At 43.6% G+C, this 20,826-nt stretch overlaps 1 protein-coding gene across 1 annotated transcript in view; it reads right to left on the reverse strand.

The window, feature by feature from the left end:
- Positions 1–16,271: 16,271 nt before the first annotated feature.
- HS6ST1 (heparan sulfate 6-O-sulfotransferase 1) overlaps positions 16,272–20,826 on the reverse strand; it is a 121,646-nt gene continuing 117,091 nt past the window's right edge. Inside the window, exon 2 of the mRNA XM_075570344.1 lies at positions 16,272–17,223. Within this exon, the coding sequence (XP_075426459.1) occupies positions 16,515–17,223 (709 nt within the window). The 3' untranslated portion in view covers positions 16,272–16,514. The remainder of the gene's footprint in view (positions 17,224–20,826) is intronic.

The following is a 20,826-nucleotide window of genomic DNA, read 5'->3' on the forward strand; positions in this document are numbered from 1 at the left end:
GAAACTAAAAAAAAATTAAGAGTTACGCCTCCGCACGCCTGCGGAAGCGTGAGCGAGCCCCTGCTAAAGCCGCTCTCATTGCGGCTGCAGGGGCTCACTGACAAGCGTCAGCGCGCCTCAGCACGGGTAAGCGCTGACCATGGACTCAGCCTGAGGCTTCTCTTCGAGTCTCCATCTCCCCTCCCCTGGCAATCAGGGAGAATTACATTATATATTAGTATCGCCTGACGAAGCCGTATTAAAGAAACGCGTAGGGCGCATTACAACAGAGAGAGTGACAAGCTGACAAGCTGATTTCCATCACGGAGCCGGAGTGCCGAGTTCAAGCAGCAGAGGGAAGATCTCGCGAGACTAGACTTCACGTGACGCGGAAGTGACTACGTGAGTCTACGAAAGTCGGAGCCGGCAGAAATTCAATACTGAGTGTGAGAAACTCACACACAAAACTCTCAACTGCGATTATACAACTTACAAAGTGTGAGTTGATTATATATTTAGGTTTTGTACCAATATTTTAATAAAAGGTTTTACCCTATGCTGTTCCTTTTCCCTACCTTATCCCTATATGGGATCCGTCTGTGAGACGGTATCTATATACTCAGATAATGGGGACAGGGGGAGAGATAATGGATGGAGGGGGGAGAGATAATGGAGGGAAGGGGGAGAGCTAATGGATAGAGGGGGGTGAGAGAATGGACGGAGAGGAGGAATGAGAGAGAATGGATAGAGGGGGGAAGGGGGTGGAGTAGAGGGAGGGAGGGAGAGATAAGATGGGTTGAGGGAGAGGATTGGGGGAGGGAGAAATAAATCAATAATACAGCATAATTAGGGACGCTATTAAACAAATACCATTGTTATATTTATTTTTAAGTGATGTCAGTTGTTTTAGAAATCATTTTTTAATGTGTCACGGTTTCTACTTTTGGAAATCTGGTCACCCTACCATTGATGTCAATAATGATTTTCGGCCGAGCATATAGGCCCATATTTACTAAAGGGTGCTATGTATTAACACAACCTAACTCTCATTCAAATGAATGCGAGTTAGGACATGCTAAAGCTTAACAGCCTTTAGTAAATATGGGCTATATAATTTACCCATTTGATACATTTCAAGTAACCAGTAATACCACTTGTTACCCATAGATGGCGAAATAGGACTGTAAGAGATATGTGCAGAGAGACATATTTTAGGGAGAAATATAGGCTTTTTATTAGCCAAACCTTTAACAAACAACAGCTTGTGTTCAGCAAAAGCAGGGTTAAAGGAAAACAACGAACTGCAACCCTGAAATGTATGAAACCATTCAATTAGGACCTCGGCAGTGGAATATTCATGATTATCCCTATGTATACATCGAATTGCTACTGTCCTCTTGGTGAACGGTTTACCTATTTTCTAGGCAACACAGGCATTCGGACACTAGGGTAACCATACTCCCTGAGTCAAGTAGTGCCAGAACCCTCTTCTCATTCACCTTTACAAATGCCCAGAGATGGTTATTTAAGGGTTCCTCTCGGCCAGGGCTCATACATTTAGACCACCAAGAATGTGGTTCGTTGAAAAAAGTGATAGTAGGTGCCGGTACACTGTACCGGCTCAAAAAATCCCTGGTTAACTATAAGTTAACTATAATGGACATCTGAGATGACATGCAAATTTGGCATTACCATATCTACTAAAGTTCGTTAAGGTTGATGCCGGGACTTAATGCTACATTAGTTAGGTCATACTCATACCAAAACTTGACGTGACTCCCATCCAACACAAAAATAAGGCTTTTACTGGGTCTGGATGGGTGTAACCCCACAGTTTAACAAATATAGCGTTACTTCCAGTGTTATTTCTTTCTCCTCAACTCGAGTTAAATACTTATTTCAGGGTCTGGATCGTACTAACACTCAGACGTACTTGACGTCACGTTATCTGAAGATGACGCAATGTTATGCTACAATAAAGGGACTGTAAGCCTATGCTAATGAGATGTAAAGTGAATGTTATTTTTTGCATCTAATTTGCCTTAAGGATACGCGTTAACCTCAGGAAACATAACTTCCTTTTATTAGCCCTGTGTTAACAGTGCTTTGTGGATCTGGGCTATTTTTCCATGGCTGCAAAACAAACTTGTGTTTTGTCTGGTGGTCCAAAAAAGAATAAGATTGGAGAGCAAAGAAAGTGTGATGTCATGTTGTGTAAGAAAACACGGCATGACACATTTTGGTTTAATATTTCCGCTTTTTAATAAGTGAGAAAACAAGTCTTTTGATATTAGAAGCCTTTGATATGGATGCTGGGGGCCTCCATATTTACTGTTGCCTGTTACGCTGTAAGATAGAGCTGTACTATAAGATATGTGCTCTTCATGGCCACCGACAGCTTGTATGGGGCCCAGAACAGAGTGTTGACCTGGACCCTGGTACTGTTGAGTGGGGGATAGAGGGGGGTGGGTGTGAAAGGTTTGTGGAGCATGCGGGGGTGGGGGGGTTAGCTGGCTCCGACCAAGCAGCAGAGGAGGGTCTAGCCAAGCGGCACAGGAGGGCCCAGCCGAGCGGTGGAGGAGGGTCTAGCCGAGCAGTAGAGGAGAGACCGAGCGGCAGAGGGCCTAGCCAAGTGGCAGATAAGGGTCTAGCCAAGCGGCAGAGGAGGGCCCAACCGAGCGGTGGAGGAGGGTCTAGCCGAGCAGTAGAGGAGGGTCTAGCCGAGTGGCAGAGGAGGGTCTAGCCAAGCGGCAGAGGAGGGACCAACCGAGCGGCAGAGGGCCTAGCCGAGCAGCAGAGGAGGGTCTAGCCAAGCGGCAGAGGGCCTAGCCGAGTGGCAGAGGAGGGTCTAGCCAAGTGGCAGAGGAGGGCCCAGCCGAGCGGTGGAGGAGTGTCTAGCCAAGCGGCAGAGGAGGGCCCAGCCGAGCGGTGGAGGAGTGTCTAGCCAAGCGGCAGAGGAGGGCCCAGCCGAGCGGTGGAGGAGGGTCTAGCCAAGCGGCAGAGGAGGGCCCAGCCGAGCGGTGGAGTGTCTAGCCAAGCGGCAGAAGAGGGACCAACCGAGCGGCAGAGGGGGGCCCAGCCGAGCGGTGGAAGTTCCAGCCGAGTGGCAGAGGAGGGCAAAGCTGGTATCAGTTCGACATGTCTTTGTAAGACAGACATTGTGTTTGCTGTGTGTATTCAATAAAATAAATACTTCTGCGTCTGCGAGAAAGGGAGCTTGTGTCTTACTACACGAAATGGAGAGATGACTACGAATACATCAGAAAGGATGTGCAGGAAGCACGAGTCTGCCGCTTTACACCGTTAGATACAAGATTAAAATGTCGTTTCAGTCCGTGGTTTTGGAAGGCAGTCAGCAATCATATTCCCATGGCGAATACCCGAGGCTGCGTCAACAGGTGAAAACGCATTCAAGTGGAACAGAAAGAAATACAAAGCAGAAAAACGTGAAGTCAGACACATCACAGAATTATATACGAGTTGCTTTTCAGAGAATGACTATGGGGAGCGCGCACGTACTGCAGCTCATTGAAGGTTGACTCTGCTCTCATCTTTATTGCGAAAGCAAAGAATGGTTTTATTTACTAGGCTACCATTACCCGGGCATTAATTGGGTTATTATCATGCAGAAGACATAACAATGTCGTTTTTCATAAAATATTCAGATCCCTCCTGAAGTGTTTAGAGACAGCGAGAGGTTTAATAAGATTTAATGTCTGCCACGGTCCCGTATGCTTCCGGATCGGTACATCTGTATATTGTATGGTATTGTTAATTTGATTTATATAGTTCCGGCTAATGTTGCTGTACAGAGATATAATACAAGACATGAGACAGGGAAGGATAAGGGAGCAGTGGGAGATAGCTGTCCCTGACCCAAAGAGCTTACATTCTAAGTGGGAGACATGCAGCCGCAGGAGAGAAACACGAAGGTGCACATTTTACTGGGGAAGTGGGTACGCAGTGGGTATTATAACATTAAGAGTTATTAACCCTTTCTCTGCCCGATTTTTCAAACTGTTGCTTGCTGTCGGCTCTCCCAGAATCCTATGCGTGTCTCGCCCTCGCTGTTGATTGGCCCCCTCTCCAAAGTGAGGGCAGTGACATCACCAGACTGGAATTTATGATTCATCTGATTAGGAGGGCGCTGTAGGAATATGGAAGGATTGACTTTCAAACATTATGGGGGTTTTAATGTTTTTTTTTTTTTTATTAAAACGGCAAATATTTCAAAGAAACATTCCAGGTAAAAAAGGTGAGCAAAATTGTCCAAATTTGCCATATAAACTATAATTAGTATTTGCCATAAAACTATATTAAATTGTAGGCTCGCACAAGCAGGGCACTCGGAATTTATTGTATCTGTTGGCATCCATTTGTGTTTATTTCAATGCCATTCTGTTTATTATGTCATTTCCCCATTGTACTGCACTGCAGAATATGTTGGTACTTTATAACTAAATCATGATAATAATTGAGTTGGCCATTGACATTTCTATGTTATAAGATTGCTTGGTTGGGTTATAGCCAAATGTGGGATTGAGAAAGTAGCTTTTAAAGAGTCAGCCCCTCTAGGACCAAAGTGTACGAATGGCAGTGACATGTTTGTGAGGTCAGCCCCTCTAGGACCAAAGTGTAAGAATGGCAGTGATATGTTTGTGAGGTCAGCCCCTCTAGGACCAAAGTGTACGAATGGCAGTGACATGTTTGTGAGGTCAGCCCCTCTAGGACCAAAGTGTACGAATGACACATGTTTAAGTGGTCACATCTGGGTGATTGATGCTTTTATGTTTACCCCAAATCTGACACCTATTAGTATTTAAATAGATTGAAATTAAATTGATCTAATTTATTGAAATAATTAAGTTATTGTGTGAATATGGTGAGTAATCAAATCTTTGCTTTTCACACATTTAATGTGTTTAAGAAAACCAATTACCTTGTTCAAGTCTTTATAAAAAATTTGTTTGTTGACCAGCAATGTGGGATTGCACCTGAAAAGGGAAATGCAGTGATGCTATTCACCAGAAGAACGTTTTTTTAAACATAACACACACAAAAAGTAATATTTGAATTCTAAGACTAATTAAATCTTTTAAAGGAAGTAAACTATGGGCCAGAGCCACAAAGCTCCATTAAGTCAAGACTCAAAGTCTTGTTATTAATATCCATAACAGACTATGGGGCCTATGCAGAGAGCAGCGAATTTTAAAATTGGCGAATTTATTAAAAAGTAGCTTTTTTGGAGAGTTTTAATCTCCATATGCAGAAAAGTGCGAATTCTGCTATGTTTAACATGGATGCGTGTGGCGAGTTTAAATTGGCGAGATGCGCGCTTCAGAAATGTGTTAAAACAAATTCGCGCCTTTTTTTTTCCCTTTGCAATGGCCGCGAGCGGCAGTTTTTTTTGGCGAGGCAAAACGGAGACAATCGCGCCATTTTATTGGCGCGAACAGCCGCTAGATGCCGTTCGCGCCTCTCTGCATACGGATATTTTTTAAACTGGCGAGATTGCGGTTCTCGCCAGCCGCGAGGCGAGTTTTACAAATAGAAAAGAAAAATTGGCGCGTTTTTCGGAAATCTCCATTTTCTGCTGTTTTCTGCGCGATTATCTCCAAAAAATGGCGAATTTCGAAAATTCGCTGCTCTCTGCATAGGCCCCTGAGTTCTCTGAGGTTAATGCGTATCCACAAAGCTACTTATATGCAAAGACAGCAGCTGTTCTACATCTCATTAGTATAGGCTTAACATCACCTGGGCACAAAAAGGAGCACACCTGAGAGATGCTAATATGGATATGCAACGTATGTTTAAATGACTTAAAATTAGCATGAGAGAGAGAGAGAGTTACAGTAGATAAACACATGACATACTAGGAATTAGAACATAAAAGTAAACAGTAGTAAGAGGTGTTTTAAATATACATATATATATATATACATACAGTATATAAAGAAAAATCAGTGCTACAGTGCTCACTTATTATGTAAAAAAATGTGTCAATTAGTGAGGAAATAATGTGAATAATTATTCTTAAATAATTGTGATATACGTTATTTTGGTGAACACCTTTTTTTCTAAGAGCAAATGAGAAAATATAAAAAAGTGTATATTTTGTGTACAATGATTTAGAATAATTACAAACAAATAAAATCAGTGAAAACAGGTAGGGAAACATGGAGACGTAGCAGCTTCAGGTTGAACCTTAGGCTACGCTTATAGTGCCGGCGACGTGACGTCAGGCTGCGGTGTGACTTTCGGTTTTATGCAGGTGACGTCACACCCATCTGTGTCTCAGCAGCGCCGAGATCTGCACAGCACCGAGTATCTGCACAACGCAGAGTACTTGCAGAGCAACGAGTACCAGCACAGTGCCGATTACCTGCACAGCAAGGAGTATCTGCACAGCACCAAGTATCTGCACAGCACCAAGTATCTGCACAGCACCATGTGATACCATCTACAGAAGTTCCAAGCTGGTTTTAGATTTATAAGATCCATCTCCCTACAAGGATTCCACGTGGTCATATTCATCAGTCTATTTGGACATTTATTTGGACTTTGGGCCTCATGCAGAGAGCAGCGCAAAAAGTGAAAGCGGCATTAATTGGCGGATTCTGCCTTCAGAAAGGCAGAAACCGGCAAGTTTCAAAAAAAGCGCCATTTTTTTTTTTCCCCTTCAAATTCGCCGCGCGCCTGGAGAGTTTAAATTCTCTCCAGTTTTTTTCTCTGCCGTATGCAGAGAGCCGCGATCGCCATCTAGTGGCTGTTCGCGGCAAAAAAATGGCGCGATTTTCAACATTTTCCCTCTCCACCAAGCAGCTGGCGCTCCGCGGCCGGTGGAGAGGGGAAAAAAAAAAAACGCGATTTTTTCCCCACTAGTTTCAACAGCGCTAATAGCGCTTATAGGGCCTCATGCAGAGAGCAGCGCTATGCAGAATTGGAGAGGGGGAAAATTTTTACCTTTTTTGGAGAGTTTTTATGTCCATATGCAGAAAGGGCAGAAAACTGCCTTTCTGCATATGGAGAGTTTCAACCAGCGCTATTAGCGCTGTTGAAACTACTGGGGAAAAAATCGCGTTTTTTTTTTTTTCCCCTCCACCGGCCGCAGAGCGCCAGCTGCTTGGTGGAGAGGGAAAATGTTGAAAATCGCGCCATTTTTTTGCCGCGAACAGCCACTAGATGGCGATCGCGGCTCTCTGCATACGGCAGAGAAAAAAACTGGAGAGATTTGAAACTCTCCAGCCGCGCGGCGAATTTAAAGGGAAAGAAAAAAAAATGGCGCTTTTTTTTTAAACTTGCCGGTTTCTGCCTTTCTGAAGGCAGAATCCGCCAATTAATGCCGCTTTCCATGTTAGCGCTGCTCTCTGCATGAGGCCCATAGCGCTGGTTGAAACTCTCCATATGCAGAAAGGCAGTTTTCTGCCCTTTCTGCATATGGACATAAAAACTCTCCAAAAAAGGTAAAAATTTTCCCCCTCTCCAATTCTGCATAGCGCTGCTCTCTGCATGAGGCCCTTTGTCTCTAAGGCGCCAGTTTGTATGTTTCTTCACACCTGTTTTCTGATTTGGTTTGGTCAGTTTCTCCGGGCAGCCTTGGCTCATATTATGAGTTCCTGTGGCACAACTATATAATTTGTGTGTAATTAGTATTGGTTTATTTGTTATCTGTTAATAGCTTGGGCGCTTTTTCAACACCTCTTTTCTTTTGTTGTATCCTCAGATGATACTAACTGTGATTAGGAAATCCGATAATGAAGCAGGTACCCAGGGCGAGATTGCCCGGTCTCCGACACCAAACCGATCGTGTCTCACAGCAGCTGTTGTCAGCAAAGTATGCTGGAAGTGTGAGTGAAGCACTCCGCAGAGGTGTCCCAGATAATTGGAAAAACTGCAACTGCTTATACCTGCAGTGTAGAAAATCCAGCCTGAGCAACCAGCTCTCAGGACCTGTTATTTCAGATCTCCGCTCCAAGCAACCAGCACCTGTAGCTCTTAAGTATCTGAGCCGCAGTCAGCTGTGGTTCTGTCGGAATGCATAGGTCAAACAAATTAGATTCACTGGCAGATAGAATAGCAATATTTTGGAATGATTGACACATTCATGCAACTTTCTCAATCATTCCAAAGTATTGGCATTCTATCCGCCCGTGAGTCAAATTTGTTTGACCTGTGCAGTCTGACGGGAACCACAGTGGTTTTACGATCTTTGCCTAATCTTTTGTGATAAAACTGCTTGCAAACTCTTGTATCTACAGGAAAACTGATAATCCAGTTATTTTTTGTTGTTATTTTGTGTATATATTATACATTTTAAGTTATGGTAGGTGAAAAAGGAGATAAAAAACCTCCACCGTTGGCATATATCGAATAAAGAATATCACTTGTGAGCACATTCACATGTCTTAGACAGGTCTGCACCCCTGCCTTTCAACCATTATCACCTAGCATACAGTGCTCCCACTGCAGCAAGGGATTCTGGGAAATGACATGCAAATGAGCACACGTGTCACCTTTTGCCTGGAATAGCCATACACATGGAGCCCATTTAAGCAAATGCATCGCCGTTCACACAGCTTTTAAGCACAGTATGGGACTAACAAAGCAAGTCAAACCACTCACAGACATGTTTCAACCTTGATGGGTATAATCAGTGTGAGGTTGGTTTATACTTGCTTTGTAATATTTCTAGGCTGGGTAGGTTTACCATATCAAATTTTAAGTTATAACTATATCCATTGTAACTAGATATCTCTCTACAAAACTGTATATAATATTCTCTGTTTCTATATTTCTGCCATACCTGATGAAGGACCCTGAGAGGTTGGAAAGCTTGTAACATATCAACTACTTGTTGGTCCAATGAAAGGTATCATACCCCCTACTCCCGCTCCCTCCTTTGTTGTTTTACCACATGGAAGAAAGGACCAACATGACTTTGCCTACAATTGACTTTTAATGGGGCGTTTTGGCCCAAAACGGGCCAATCGGCTACTTTAGCGGATATATAATAATACACTGTAGGGCCTATGTACTAAGATCATTTAGATATTTTTTGTGCGTCAATTTTAGTTCTAAAAACTAGTACAAACCTTCATAAAAAATGTGTCCATCAGGACATAGTTTTAAATGAATTTTGACGCGATTGATGTAAATTAAAAAAACTAATTCTGTTTTCATTTAATTTATAACTATACACAGCTCCTGTAAGCTCAAACCCCAAATCCACCACATCATATAGATTTCAGGTGGAGTGCAACTAGGATCGTGACCTCATGTATAGAACAAAAGACCAGAAGGTTTAGTGCTACATGTACCGTAACTTGACAAATTATATTGTTAAATACTTATCTGTTTATCTTTATCTTACTTTATCTTTGGCCCAAGTATTAACCAACTGACACAATATATGTGATGTGATGGGGCTGAGTTCTGGGTTTACAGGGGCTGTGTGTTGATAAAGCAAATTAGAGCTCACAGGTGTAGTAGCAGTTAGGACCTACACATGGGCCATCCCGTGACATGGTTATAGGCTTAAAATACTTTGGCCAAAGAATTGAACTAAATTACCCTCACATATGAAAAGATATACAGATAAGTGTTTAACTATATCATTTGTCAAGTTGGATGTAGCACTGGGCCCTTTTGTCTTATTTACAACTGGCAACAGATACCAGAGGGTCCTTTGCAGCACTACGCCGAGTGTGGGACATATTACACCTCTATGGGATGACGGTGCTCTGGGCATTCTGCGGCATGCTAGGGTACTCCATCCCACTGTTACTGCCTACTAATTGTTATTATAGTGATGTTATCACAGGCACTAAACTCCGGAGGGTGCCTTTCTCCCAGAAAATGAATCTGCAAAGGAAGACACCGAGATGCGTTAGAGGTCCTCTCAGGAGGTTTTGTTTTTACGGAGAGCACTACACTCCTGGAAATGATATGCTGAACGTTACCCGTTATGGCTTCTTTAGCCTTAATACACTTGACTGTCCATTATTCAATATGCAAAACAAGTGTCCAGGACCCAACGGCTCCAGGGGCCCGTCCTATACTGGAAGCAGGGCACTTCTTCTGTGATCATCTGCTGGCTGGTCCCTCCTGTAACCCCCGTCTTGGGCCGTGGCTGCTGTCCGCAGGAACAGCATGCACGTTCCTCCCCCTCCCTCGCCACTCGACTTTATTTTTGACGCAATTGAAAATGAGATTTAACATATTTTAAATATCCTCAATAACACTACTCCTTAATGTTCCATTGTTCATATCTGTAGTTTTATAAGTAGGGAGTAAGAAAAGGAGCATAAATGCGGCAATGAAGTGTTATATTGTAACTAAACAAAAACATTGCACTCACATTCATTCAGGGGTTTTTCATTAACATCGGCACCTGATTATTTTTCTGTGGTGATAGAAAAGTAGGAAAAAGAGAGTTTTATTATCTCCCCATGTGGGGTAAACTCTAAATTGTTCGAGGCGGCCATTTTGATTCAAAAATCTCCAGTGATTTGATTGGAGGCCAACAGCCTTCAGATAATATAAGCAGGGAAGGCGGGGGGTGGGGAGGGGGTTGCGTCTAACCTACTACTGACCGCCTGGGAGGGGCTCTACCTAGCCACCAGGTACGGTCTGGAGAGGGTGAGGGAGGGAGCAGTGAGAGGGGGGGGGGGGTGACAGTGAAGGTGACAGAGAATGGGGAGAAAGGGGGGCGAGAGTGGAGGGGGGAGTGAGAGACAGGAGGGGAGGAGACTGAGTGAGAGGGGTGTTGGGAGGATAGGAGGGAGAGAGGGAGGAGACCGGGGGAGAAATAGAGGGGAAACACTTAAAGGGCTGCCAAACCCCTTCAAAAACCCGGGCTGGGCCGAGACTCTGATCCTGACACCAACGATGCACCCATAAGAAGCAGCTCCGTTGAGAATAGGAAACTTTGTTGCCTTAAATTTGTAAGATTTGGGGTGCAGCCTTGGGGTTCCTCTCTTTTTGTACCCTTCCCTTTTTTGATTTGTGTTCTCACCGCTTCTGGTGGTTCTGCATACGCACGAGTGACATTCTTTCAAAGGAACCCGCAGGATGTCCTAATGCAGGGGGTGGTAAACTATAGATCAAGAGCCACATACGGGTCCGGTTTTAAGGCTCAATCGAAACCTGCACTACCTGTGCTGAAGCAGGGATATCCCCAATACCTGGCCTGCTGGTGGCTCTTGAGGACTGGAGTCGGCAGTGTTTTGGCAGTAATATTAACCACACGCTGGATGCAAATAGACTAGAAAAAGATCAAAAACACACATTTTTTTTTGTATAAAGTAAACAACATTAATAATTTCACTCCATTCTGAGATTTTTATTTATTGACATTTTTACATATATACATATATTAATCGAACCCCCCCCCCCCTTTATTTGCATAAACAATCTATTCTGACATCATTAGTCAAAGAGACAGAGGGTGGGAATAATGACAGAAAATCAGATTACGTGGAAAACTAGAATCTTATTCATTTCTGTGCTGGAGACATAGAAGTAAAACACGGAATTACATTTTGCTAAGGAAGCCGACTGCATTGGTAAGTTGTTTAAAGAGACTTTCAAGGAGCAGTGTCCCTGGTCCTCCCCTTTTATTTTCTTTATATACTGTAGGTGTGAATCGGGGTCTCCGGAGATAAATCGCATCAATTTCAGCTCCTGGGACCCCCTGCTTTTCGAGATTTACCAGGGAAGGTGCTACCAGTGTCTTCCCCGTTGTTTCAATCGCCCGCGTCACATGGGCCAATAGGAAGTCGCAACAGGTGACGTTTGAGTTTGCCTATTGGCTCGCGTGGTCCGAGAGATTTAAACGCCATTTTGTTTGAGGGTGACAGTGAAGGGGAGCGAGTGAAAGGTGAACGAGGGAGAGAGAATGGAGGGGGGGTAGTGAGAGAGACAAGGGGGCAGGAGGGTGAGAGGAAGGGAGAGTAGGGATAAGAGAGATTGGGGAAGAAATAAGAGGGGGGAGAAATAGACGTGGGAGGGGGGGGAGAAATAGAGGTGGGGGAGAAATAGAAGAGGGAGGGGGGAAGAAATTGAGAGGGGGGAAAGAAATAGAGAGGGGGAGGAGAGAAATAGAGGAGGGAGTGGGGGGGGGAATAAAGGAGGAGGGGAGAAATAGAGGAGGGAGGGAAAGAAACAGAGTACCGGCAGCACCTTGTAAGTATCTCGAGAACCAGAGGAAATTTACACGGCTCGGAAAACCCCCCGCGTCTCACCTATGTAAACAAAGAAAGGGAAATAACTCACAATGACCGAGTACCTGTGCTGAAGCAGGGATATCCTGAAATCATGGCCTGTAGGTGGCCCTCGAGGACTGGAGTTGTCCACCCCTGATCTACAGGGATTGAACCTTTTTAAGTAAGAGAAGTAATATTTTTTTTTTACTCGCTTTGGGACATTAATATATTTGTAAGCCTCCAATAGCTTTATTTAACTGACAAGCCCTTAATAATGGAAATGATTCCATACAGAATGGACACGGTAAGTGCTGCAGTAAGCCCCAGCCGCAGAGAACGGGGTACAGTAAAGGCACGCAGCACCTTCTCAGAGTTATTTCATTATTTAAGATGTTTTATGGCTTTTGCAAAGTTATCTTCCCCATAAGCATGACAAGAACACATATTAAAGAATATCCAACACACAAGGGGAAGGTTAGGGACGCAATGCAGCATACATTCCTAATTCTAGTAATCAGGTGTGAGCTCCAAAAGGGGGAGAACGAAACTTAAGCGGCTGGGAGAAAAATGACATTCTAAGAAGACTCGCCAAAAAGGTTTTGGGGAATCAACCGTTTCACAATACATTGTGTGAAGGAAAAAAGTGGTGTGTCCATAAGCATGTTATTTTAAAAAAAAATTGTCTTTTCTTATCCTGCTCAGAGGTACAGTATTGGTGTGAAATCCAGCAGACGGTTTCTGGGTTTGAGAAGCAGTGATGCAGCATGTGTGTATGTATACCTATTCTTGTATGTATGATATATTCTATACACACACCTCTCTCTCACACACATACACATATATATTATATATACAGCTCAACCCCCTTATAACGCTGTGCTTGGGGTCCAAAGAATCACATTGCGCTATCAGTGGATCGCGGTAGAAATAATGTACAATTGTATGCATTGTACAATAAAGTATTTACGATTCCACTAATCGTGTTGTAAAGTATTCATAAATACGAAAATTGGGAGCCACGCTTGCATCGCGTTATAAGCGGATTTGCGTTGTAACGGAATGCGTTATAACAGGGTTGAGCTGTATATACACACACATACATACATATATATATATATACACACACACACACACCGTCTATAAAGGGCACCCCCCACCAGCCTGTATCTCCTCCACCTCCCCCCCAGCCCATATCCCCTTCTCTTCCCCCCCCCCACCCCGGCAGATCTCCTTCTCCAAACCCCATATCTTCATCTTCCCACCCTTCCAATATCTCCTCCTCCCCAGCCTATATCCCCTTCTCTCCCCTCCCCCCACATATGTCTTTGTATCCCTCCCCCCCACCCCCAAACCCATACGTCCATCTCTGCCTCACTCAGGGACCCCTAGTGTGCCGTGTTTGGGAAGGTAACAGGGTAGGGAGGGGACTGGGTGATGGGTCTGCTCCTATCATTTGTCCTGGCCCGCAACATCTGTTGGCGGCCCTGTATATATACACACATACATACATACAATATTGTTTTATACATACATACATACATACATACATACACCCGTACGTTTGTAACAGCCTTCATTTTTTCTCTGTGATATTCTGCGTCAACATTGCTATTGAATCCAATGGAGGCTGTGATATTCTGCTTCAAAGTGGGGTATTTTGGGTCACCCACACACGAAAAACTGTGATGCAAGATATTACCTTAGCTGAAGATAAACAAAAGAAAGTACATCAATTCCAGCAGTCCACCTGGTTCAGATGAGTAACAGTAAAGTGACCAGGTTTGCTGCTTTTAACATGGTATCTGCTGTTATTTCTTTATTTCGTTGCATTATAATTCACCTCGAGTCATTAGAACGTTGGAGTTGCTGCTGCACTCACCTCTGCATAAATCCCTAGTTTCACGCATTATAGCAGCAGGTATGGGGGTCATTCACAGTGATCTAAAGGACTTTCAAAAATAAAAAGTCGGGGGCAGATCTAAACGTATTTATCCGTATTTTGACCGTAGCTTACAATGACTGATACAATAGTTGTTCTTTGAACTCCCCCCCCCCCCACCCAAAAAGAGCAATCCATTTTTCTTTTAAAATAAAAGTGGAGCAATAAGTTTAAGAAAAAAGTCGTGGTACTCTGGCCGTGGAAATAAAAAAAGTAGCAGCACTCTAGTTATCTCCTAGTACAGGGGTGACCAACTCCAGTCCTCAAGTCAACGACTGAGCCACCTGTGCTGAAGCAGGGATATCCTGAAAACCTGGCCTGTTGGTGGCCCTTGAGTTGGCCATTCCTGCACTAGTACCATCACACGTTTATCAGTTAAGCTTCAAACTCTCACTGATTTTTAGCATCAGCGTCTTCAAGCTTCAGTCCAAGCAGCATTCTTTTGTGATAGGTTTGAAGCAGGGGGTCTCCAGAGCTGAACTGTGTTCAATTCAGCTCTGGGGACCCCCCTGCTTCCCAAGGTACTTGTGGGTGCCGATAGCAGCTCCTACTGGACTAGTTTGGGTTCTCATAATGGCCGTAAATGTCCAGCGGGTCAACAGGAGGCCATGACATCATCCCTTGCGGCTTCCTATTGTCCCTCGTGTCCAAGATATTTCAACTTGCAGGAGATACCGGCATCACCTATGGAGATAAGCATCACCTATGGAGATAAGCATCTCAGGAAGTAGGGGGTCCCCGGCGCTGAAATCAACGCGGTTCAGCTTCGGAGACCCCCCTCTTTCAAACCTACTACCACTGAAAAATAAAATGCTGCTGGGCTTGAACCTTTACAGATTTTAAGGGGTCTCCCCAACAAAGAAAGATCAGCACGTTTCCATTAAAATGGCATTTTTTTTGGGGGGGGGGGTTACAAATTGCAGAGGAGTGCTTTGTACTTTGTTGCAATTTCAATATATGCGAAGTAGGACTGCACCTTTAAACAGGACTGGCCTTGGTAGTGGGTACTGGGAAAGGAACCTTGTCTCTAAAGCTGCCGTCTCCATGTAGGGTCAAGTTAACCCCTTCACTACAACAGTTAAACTGTAGACTGTGATGTGTTTAACAGGAAAACATTATATCTGGTACCTTTAAAAAAAAAAAACAACAACAAAATCAAACAAATAATCTGATGTATTCATTCCCCGTCTGATTCTGCCAGTTAATTGGGGGTCGAGCCCCAAAACCCCAGATTACAGGCTTCCAAAAAAATAGTTTCAAGATACGGAAAACTTGTCTTATTTTATTTGCTCAAAAGGGTCACTTCTCCAAGCAAAGTGAACGAGTCAGAGTGGCGCGCGTCATCGCTTAAATGTAAAAGGATGGACGCCATCCAAAAATATCAAAATCAGACAAGTTATTTTTAAACTTTAATTTTAATTTATCCGTAATAACGAAATGTTCTTATGGATGTTATCACTGATGTATATAAAAGCAAATTTGTGGGCCCCGTGGTTAATTGTGTTTAAAATGGCTTATGCCAGGGGATGGCCAACTTCAGCCCTCAAGGGCTACAAACACGCCAAGTATCAAGGACATCCCTGCTTCAGCACAGGTGGCTTAATCAGTGGCTCAGTTGTTGACTGAGCCACTGATTAAGCCACCTGTGCTGAAGCAGGGATATCCATAAAACCTGACTTGTTGGTGGCCCTTGAAGACTGGAGTTAGCCACCCCCTGACTTATGCCATCATATTGCAAAAAAAATAAAAAGGAGACCCACCCCCCCCACAATCATTTGATAACACTAGAATTACACAGACCCAAAGAAAATAGAAAACTACTCATTTTTCTTTTACAAAGATTGCAAATAAGTGAAAATCGACCCTTCCTAAGGAAGCCAATTACTAATAAATAATAAGTCGTTTAAAAAATATATATATTTATTTTTACCTGTTGTGTAGGACTGCTTCTTTAGGGGCGTAAATGGCCTAGTTTTAGCCAATAAACATAACATTGTCATTAGTTCACTTTAAGGTTTTTTTTTCTTTTCTAATTGGCTCAGGAGCTGCCAAAGACCAGAGGGAGATTTCAGCTGCTTCTGAGCTAATTGAAGAAATCCTTTGACATTGAGATGCAAGGAAGTGCACAGTTAACAATGCACGGCGGTCCAGTTAATTGAACAGAAGTTATTGCATTGTTAACTGCATTCTCACTATATGAAAGAAGTGGGTTTGATTCTCCATGGGAATTCACCTGTACAGAACTTTCAAACTGTTTTACAGACTTTTTAAATTAAAGATTTTTTTTTGGTTTTTTTTTTTTTAGATTTTTAACTTCCACAATTCTATACAATACAAAAAAAAAAAAAAAAGTGAACCCAGTTTTCCCCAGTAGTATAAAAGTCTGTCCTGATCTACCACTTCTCTATAATATGGCTCATGTAGTCTTCCGTGGGCCAGCGCACTTGATCATCGCTCTCTTCCTTGGGAAGAGCCTCGTTGGAGCGGTGGAGAAGTCTCTCTTGCCGATTCTTCTTCCGTTGCTCCATCCTCTCCAGCTGCCTCTTGAACTGGTAGCGCTGTTGGAATAGGTCCTTTGCATAGTCGTAGAGTTGCATGTCTAAGTCGTTGAGTTCCTCAATCCTTTGGATGGTGCCATTGTCTAAGTCAACCCCACCGGCCCGTGTGTTGTTGTATTGCATGAAAGGCCTGATGAACTTCAGGTTGAAAGTCCTCTCAAAGAGGTATTGAGTCTTCCTCTGGAACTCTGTGAGACCAAAAAAGGCCATATCCTTTAGGTTCTTTTTGGCGCTATCCAGAAGGACATGAGCTCGCTTGTTCTCCTGGATGAAGGACATGTTGTAGCAACCAACGAGGCTGAGGTCCGCCAGCATCCTTACTTGCCGATTGTTGGCCAAGTTGTAAGGACACTCCATGAACTCCTGCAGGGTGCACCCTGACCAGTCCGTGCCTTCATAGCAAGACGGCAGCTCCTCCAGGGTCGGTGTCCTCCCGTCACACATGTGGAGAGATGTCTTCCAGGTGGCGCCTCGCTGCACGTGTCTCCACTCGCTGAGGTATCGGGAGACGGGATCTCTCAGCAACGTGATGTAATAAAATTTTCTAATGCGGGAGAGAACACACAGATTAGCCTACTCATTACAATCACAATATAATCAATACTAAAGTCAATTTAAAGGCAGCTACACCCAGGGCCGGGGAGGGGAGAGAGGGGGCGGGGGAGGGGAGAGAGGGGGCGAGGAAGGGAGAGGGGTGGGGAGACAATCGGGTGAATAAAGCAGGTTTTGGAACTTGTGGAAGACATGCAGATACACTAATGGATATTCTATTAATCTTACACATTCTCATCCCATATCTCCCTGCAAGGAACTTCTCAATGTTTGCCAGCATAAACCCCCGGACGCCATTTTTAATTCCCCAAAGTGTTAGGACATCGGAGGTGAATATATACCAAAATAGAGGGAAGTGAGAGATGAGCTTCAGTTCTAACAGGTCATTTGGGTTTCTTTGCAACCCAAGGACAACTTTCTTTTAATCTGGGTCTTTAAATGCGGGGGGTGGGGGGAGATTTGTAGTCAATCTCTACCCTTTTAAGAGTTTGAGTCAATAAAGATAAGGAGGGGGTAGGGATTGGTATTTGGTTATTTAACACTCATAAAAGAGAGAAGATATCAAACCGCTCCCAGGTCTCAGGTCACCATGTTTAACAACCAACTTTAAATATTAATGAAAGAATAAATATTATTTTTAATGTAATTATGTAATCTAGTAGTGTCATAAGAATTCCAATAAATAAGACATTAAAAAAAATCACAAAACTTATAGGTGTCAATCAGATATATTACATCATTAGACATGTTGCTACCATTAGGCCATTTTGTTTTTTTGGAGGAACTGCACTATCCCACTAAGGCCGCGGGCATGGTCAGCGCCTACGCTCGTCAGTGAGCAACTGCAGCCGCAATGACAGCAGCTTTAGTAGGGGCTCGCGCACGCATCCGCAGGCGTGCCCAAGCGTAGCCGACAAGTCAATTTTAGTTTCGGTGCGTACGGGAGCGCAGGGGCGGTCACGTGAGAGGTTCGCCCAATGAGGGCGAACCAGCTCCGTGATGTCACTGGCCCGCTCCCCCACACGCCCCCGGGCTAAGGCCAGGGAAAGCACCCGCTTTGCCTCAGCGCGCCTCCGCACGGCTAAAGTCACTGTGGACTCAGCCTAATAAAACAGGACCCCTGGTTCCCGAGATTACTACCAGCAAAGGGGCCGGTGTGTTTCATGGAGGAAACATCACGGCTCCCGGTGACAACCAACAGAAAGCCAAAACCGATGACATTGCAGCCTCCCATTGGCTCACGGATCCCGCAAGATTTGGCGTCCATGTTGGTTCCTCAGGAGGAATCATTAAATCCGGTATTTACCAGTAAGCGTCTCGGGAACTGGGGGATCTCTGAAGCGGACAGTACCACAATTCAGCAGCAGAGGGCCCTCTGGTTCAAATGATGTCAAAAAGCTATTGAAAACCAAAATTCTCTGACGGGATTACTGCTTTATTAGTGTACTGCTGCGTCAATAATAATTCATTAACCCATGAAGTGGCTATAGGTTTTTTTTAGAATCTGGCAATGGTTGCTCTAGAACTAGTAAGAAGAGGGGAGTATAGTACCAGTCACTGGCTATTTTTAATGTCACTTTAAAGAGTCAATCCAAGAAGCACTTTATATATATATATATAAAGCAGAAAGTAGCCGTGTTAGTCCAGTTGTGATAGTGCAGAATAAATGAGTTCTTCAGTATTAGGTGATACCTTTTTTATTGGACTAACAATTTATGTCCTATGACATAAATTGTTAGTCCAATAAAAAAGGTATCACCTAATACTGAAGAACTCATTTATTCTGCACTATATATATATATTATACTATATTATATATATATATATATATATATATTATTGTACATATATATTATATATATATTATATATAAACAGTGTTCGACAAACCTATACATTGCTCGCCCCGGGCCCAAGCACCACACGTTTGGTACTAGGTGGCGAGTAGATTTTTGGTGATTTGTCAACCACTGTATATATATATATTATTTTTTTTTATATATGCAGCCTTTGATTACCTTTGATACCTAAGCTGCCGATCGATTCGTTTTCCCGTAATCGATCAGCAAATATCCTGCTTCCCAGGGTTCACTAAATGGCTGCCTTCCAGTTTCATCAATCTTCAGTTAGTATAATAACTCAGCAGCTACAGTGTATTCTTATATTACTACGGTAACATTATCTATTGTTACAGTTTGCAGCTCAAACGGCTTGGAACATTGGCAACAAATTATCACCAACCGGAAAGTGTTGCACGGATCTCGCACTGCTGGGAGGTGGCTAAAACCTGCTATAGAAATCAAAGGATGCTTAGTATACTAAAACAATTAAAAATGGCATGAAGAGTTTTTAAACACACACATGTAGAATATTGCATGGATTGCTTCTCTGAATGTTCCTCTAAACGCCAGGGACCCACTGCAGACATTTGCAACTTTTTTTTTGTGCCGTGTCTGACGCAAAGAAATAAAACCCTACAAATATGGCCGTGGGGCACCACACAGAAAGTCGCTACAATATCTCCCGGCGTCACCACTCGCATGTCGCCTCGCGATGAAGTTGCTGCCTTCTTTGGCCACTGGAGCAAGATTGACCCTGGCGGCCATCTCGTGTTCTTGCCGGTGGCCAAAAGTGCAGAGATCTCAGGAAACTGTGGGTCCTCGGATCTCAGGGGCACTCCTGTGCCCTTGGTTCAGGTAGTCTAAGAAATATACCCTGCCCCCACCCCTCCTCCCCAAGAAAAAAACAACCCTGCATCAATTCACCCCAGAAGTTTAACTCGTACAGGCATACATCAGTTCTGCACGTATATGACGATTGCAGTACAGTACATGCATCGATAAGTGGGGAAAGGTAGTGCTTCACTTTAAGTACATTTTCGCTTTACATACATGCTCCGGTCCCATTGCGTACGTTAATACGGGGTATGCCTGTAAAATGTTAATACTCATTTTCTTTAATGCTGTTTAGGTCCTAATGTTAAGAAACAGGATTTTGTTCATCTCTAGCTTTTGAGGTTACCATGGTAACGGATCGACTGCAATGGCCTCTGGGAAAAGCTCCATTTTGCCCTCCTGGACACTTAATATATTAAAACGCTGAATGAAACATCAAATTAAAAAAAATAGAAACAGCTTTGAAAAGGGCAAGGAAAGATCACTTAAAGTTAAAAATTAAAGTTAAAAATTAAAGTTAAAAATTAAAGTAAAAAATAAAAATCAGCGCAGACTGAAACTAAGCGAGGTGAGAACCGGAACCTAATGTGAAACTTGCCCTGCACAAACAGCAGGAAGGATGTGGGAAGAGGTGTCAGCTACTTAGCCCAAATCGTTATCGGAGATAAGACACTGCGGTTTACAGGGAAATAGTAAAGCAAACACATGTGACCTACAGCAGGGCCTAATATACCCAGGGTAATGTAGACGTAGTTATTCACGAAGGATGTCAAGCCGGGAATGTTGATGCCAGTAGCAATAACAAAGATGGCCACGTTTAACCCTTTTATGCAAAAGGTCGACAGTCCCCTCTGGCAGAGATGGGGTTTACACTGAAATGTTTATATATACACAGCCTCAGGCCATCTGCTATGTTGTGAA

The sequence above is a fragment of the Ascaphus truei genome, chromosome 14 (genome assembly GCF_040206685.1).
Source record: "Ascaphus truei isolate aAscTru1 chromosome 14, aAscTru1.hap1, whole genome shotgun sequence".
Lineage (NCBI taxonomy): Eukaryota > Metazoa > Chordata > Amphibia > Anura > Ascaphidae > Ascaphus > Ascaphus truei.